Source organism: Triticum urartu, chromosome 6A, assembly GCF_056163025.1.
Source record: "Triticum urartu cultivar PI428250 chromosome 6A, HENAU_Tu73, whole genome shotgun sequence".
In the NCBI taxonomy this organism is placed as follows: domain Eukaryota; kingdom Viridiplantae; phylum Streptophyta; class Magnoliopsida; order Poales; family Poaceae; genus Triticum; species Triticum urartu.
Window position 1 is genome coordinate 589,481,184 of NC_141878.1, and position 2,575 is coordinate 589,483,758.

General features: G+C 64.9%; 1 protein-coding gene across 1 annotated transcript; it reads right to left on the minus strand.

Annotated features, from left to right (window-relative positions):
• Window positions 1-537: 537 nt before the first annotated feature.
• LOC147966742 (coumaroyl-CoA:anthocyanidin 3-O-glucoside-6''-O-coumaroyltransferase 2-like) lies at window positions 538-2,318 on the minus strand. The gene has a single exon (XM_087529084.1). It carries the CDS (start codon window positions 2,080-2,082, stop codon window positions 688-690), a length of 1,395 nt encoding a protein of 464 aa, XP_087385210.1. The 5' UTR covers window positions 2,083-2,318; the 3' UTR covers window positions 538-687.
• Window positions 2,319-2,575: the final 257 nt, after the last annotated feature.

Below are 2,575 nucleotides of genomic sequence, written 5' to 3' on the forward strand. Positions count from 1 at the left end.
GAGGCCGATGCTTGGGCTGCGTCACTGGGTCGCGACGGTGCTGGAGGACGAGGACGGCGAGGCCGGGTGCCGCGGCACCGCGTTGGCCGCGGCCGGTGAAGGGGGCAAAGAAGGGCGGCTTCCCTGGCCCTGGCCATGGCCGTGACCCTGGGAGTTGGTGCGGTGGAAGTGGCACTTGAAGGACACGGCGTGGGTGGCCGACGCGCAGACGCGCTTGGAAGCGGACCCGTGGACCGTGCCGGACGGCGCCGACGCCGACCCGGGCCACCTCCTCCGCGTATTCTTGGAGCTGTGGCTGGCCGATTTACATGAAATTAATTCCCTCAGTTGTGGTGGCAAATATAATACACATAATTCATATTGTTATGTACTAGCGTGTGTGTGTGAAATAGATGGATTATGGTCCGGTACCCAATAAGATGGATATGTGTGTGTGTTAGAGAGAGAGAGGGGAAGAGGGGGAGAGAGTGAGGAAGAGGGAGGCAGAGATTGTGTGTGAGGAATTGATGGTAAAAAGGTCGCCAATGTCACTTGATATATATGAGAATATTAATATTGAACTTTTAAAGTTAATGTGGCCCCGTTGCAACGCACGGGTGTTATTGTAGTAACAATATACGAGCCATTGCAATTTTGCAATTCTCCTTTTTGTTCTTGCACTGACCGCCAGCAGGATCTCCTCTCTTCTCATAGCTGGCGCAGGCCGTCGGAGAAGCACGCGGCGAACCGCACCATGTCGGCCTCCGGCAGCGCCACGCCGACCTCGATCCCGCGCTGCCCGTCGGTGCCCTCGGCCAGCGACACCGTGCCGGGGGTCTTGTCGATGGACACCAGCTCCACCTTGCTCGGCCGCCCCAGCCCGAAGTCGGTGTCGTACACGCCGTACCGCGGCGAGCCGCCCACGGACATGGGCCGCCGCGGCACCAGCGACAGGATCTTCTCGAACCACCCCTCGGCGCCCGCCAGCACGCCGTCCCCGTCCAGCGCCCGGATGGCCGCGCCGATCGCCGCGGCGGCCGTGGTCACCCCGTCCGCACCGAGCAGGTCGCGAGTGCTCACCTCCACGAAGCAGGGCCGCAGGCAGTTGCCCAGGTACTCCTGCGGCACCGGCGGGGACAGGCGGCGCCGGCACTCCACCGAGAAGAGCAGGTGCGCGCGCTCGTCGGAGGCGGGGGAGGGGGCGTCGGCGGAGCAGGAGCGCGCCAGGCAGGCCCACGCGAACGCGCACGCCACCGTGAACGCCGAGCAGTGGGTTGACGCGTCCTTGGCGTCGGCGGCCACGCGCTGCTTCAGCTTGTCGATGCAGCCGCGGGCCAGCGTGAACGACCGGATGACCAGCTTGGGCGGCGGGCCTACCGGCGCCGGGGGTGGAGGAGGAGGCCCGTTGGCCGCCAGCTGCCGCATTTCGTCGAGCGTCCTGGCGGCAAGCCCTCGGGGGTCCGCGATGACCGCGCGGTCCAGGAACGGCGGGGGCGGCAGCGCGGTGCCGGCGTCCTCCCCACCGGAAGCCAACCGGCAGTGGCCGGCCCAGGTCTTGACGAAATGCATGTAGCTCGAGTCATCGCAGGCGACGTGGTGGATGGACACGCCGAGGGCGACCCCGCGCCCGGCGAACACGGTCACCTGGACCGCGGCGAGCGCGAACCCGCCGTCCCCGCTCCCCTCAACCACCGGAAGCCGCGGCACGAGCGAGTAGAGCCGGGCGACGTCCCGGGGACCGTCGCCGGAGAGCTCGTCGAAATCATCCTCGCTCTCGGCGACGGTGAGCTCGACGGTGTCACCGCCACCCCCTCCTCCCGCGGGCAAGAAGAACTCGTACCCGCCGCCGTCCGGGCAGGGGCGGACGCGGCCGAGGAGAGGGTAGAACTTGCCCAGCGCGGCGGAGAGGGAGGAGACGAGGCGCGGCAGGAGGGCGGCCCGGAACTGCTCGGGCGGGTGCGGGTAGGGGTAGAAGAAGACGCGCTCCACGGGGCCGGTGAAGATCCAGGGCACGTCGAAGAAGGTGAGCGGCAGCGCGGCGCCGCTGCCCCCGCAGCCGTCCTCCGCCGCGACGGCGAGCGTGTCGAGGACCCTGGTGGCCATGGGAGGGAGGGAGCTCGACTCGAGATCCCCGCGTGCTCCTCCCCTGCTCTTCTTGCCGGCGGTGGTGGAGGGGGAGTGGGGGAAAGATGGGAGCTTTAGCGATTCAGATCCACCAAACTCACGCACCTCACCGAACAATCCAAATTGTTGGTCGCTGGTGGTGGTTGGCAGATGAGCTCGCTCGCTCGCTCGCTCCCTCCAGCTCTCTGTCCGTCGGTCGCTGTCGTGTGCGTGCGTGTCTTCCTGTTGTTTATGGCTGTCATGGCTCTGCTTTTTCTGAATGTTCAGAACAGTGGCGGACAATCACACACGGGGAACAGATTGCAGTAAAGATTCAGAGAATAACCTGACAATCACACGGGAAACAGTGGTGGTCACATGAAAATTCTTGTTAAATATCCTCTCGAGTTTTTTTGTTTTGGTGACTGTAAGAGCAACTCCAACAGGCCGACTTCGGGAGTAGCGCTCGATCGGGGACGGCTCCGGCTCGAGC

Excerpts from the sequence above, each read along its gene's own strand:
- LOC147966742 (XM_087529084.1), bottom strand. The coding sequence starts at position 2,082 with ATGGCCACCAGGGTCCTCGACACGCTCGCCGTCGCGGCGGAGGACGGC.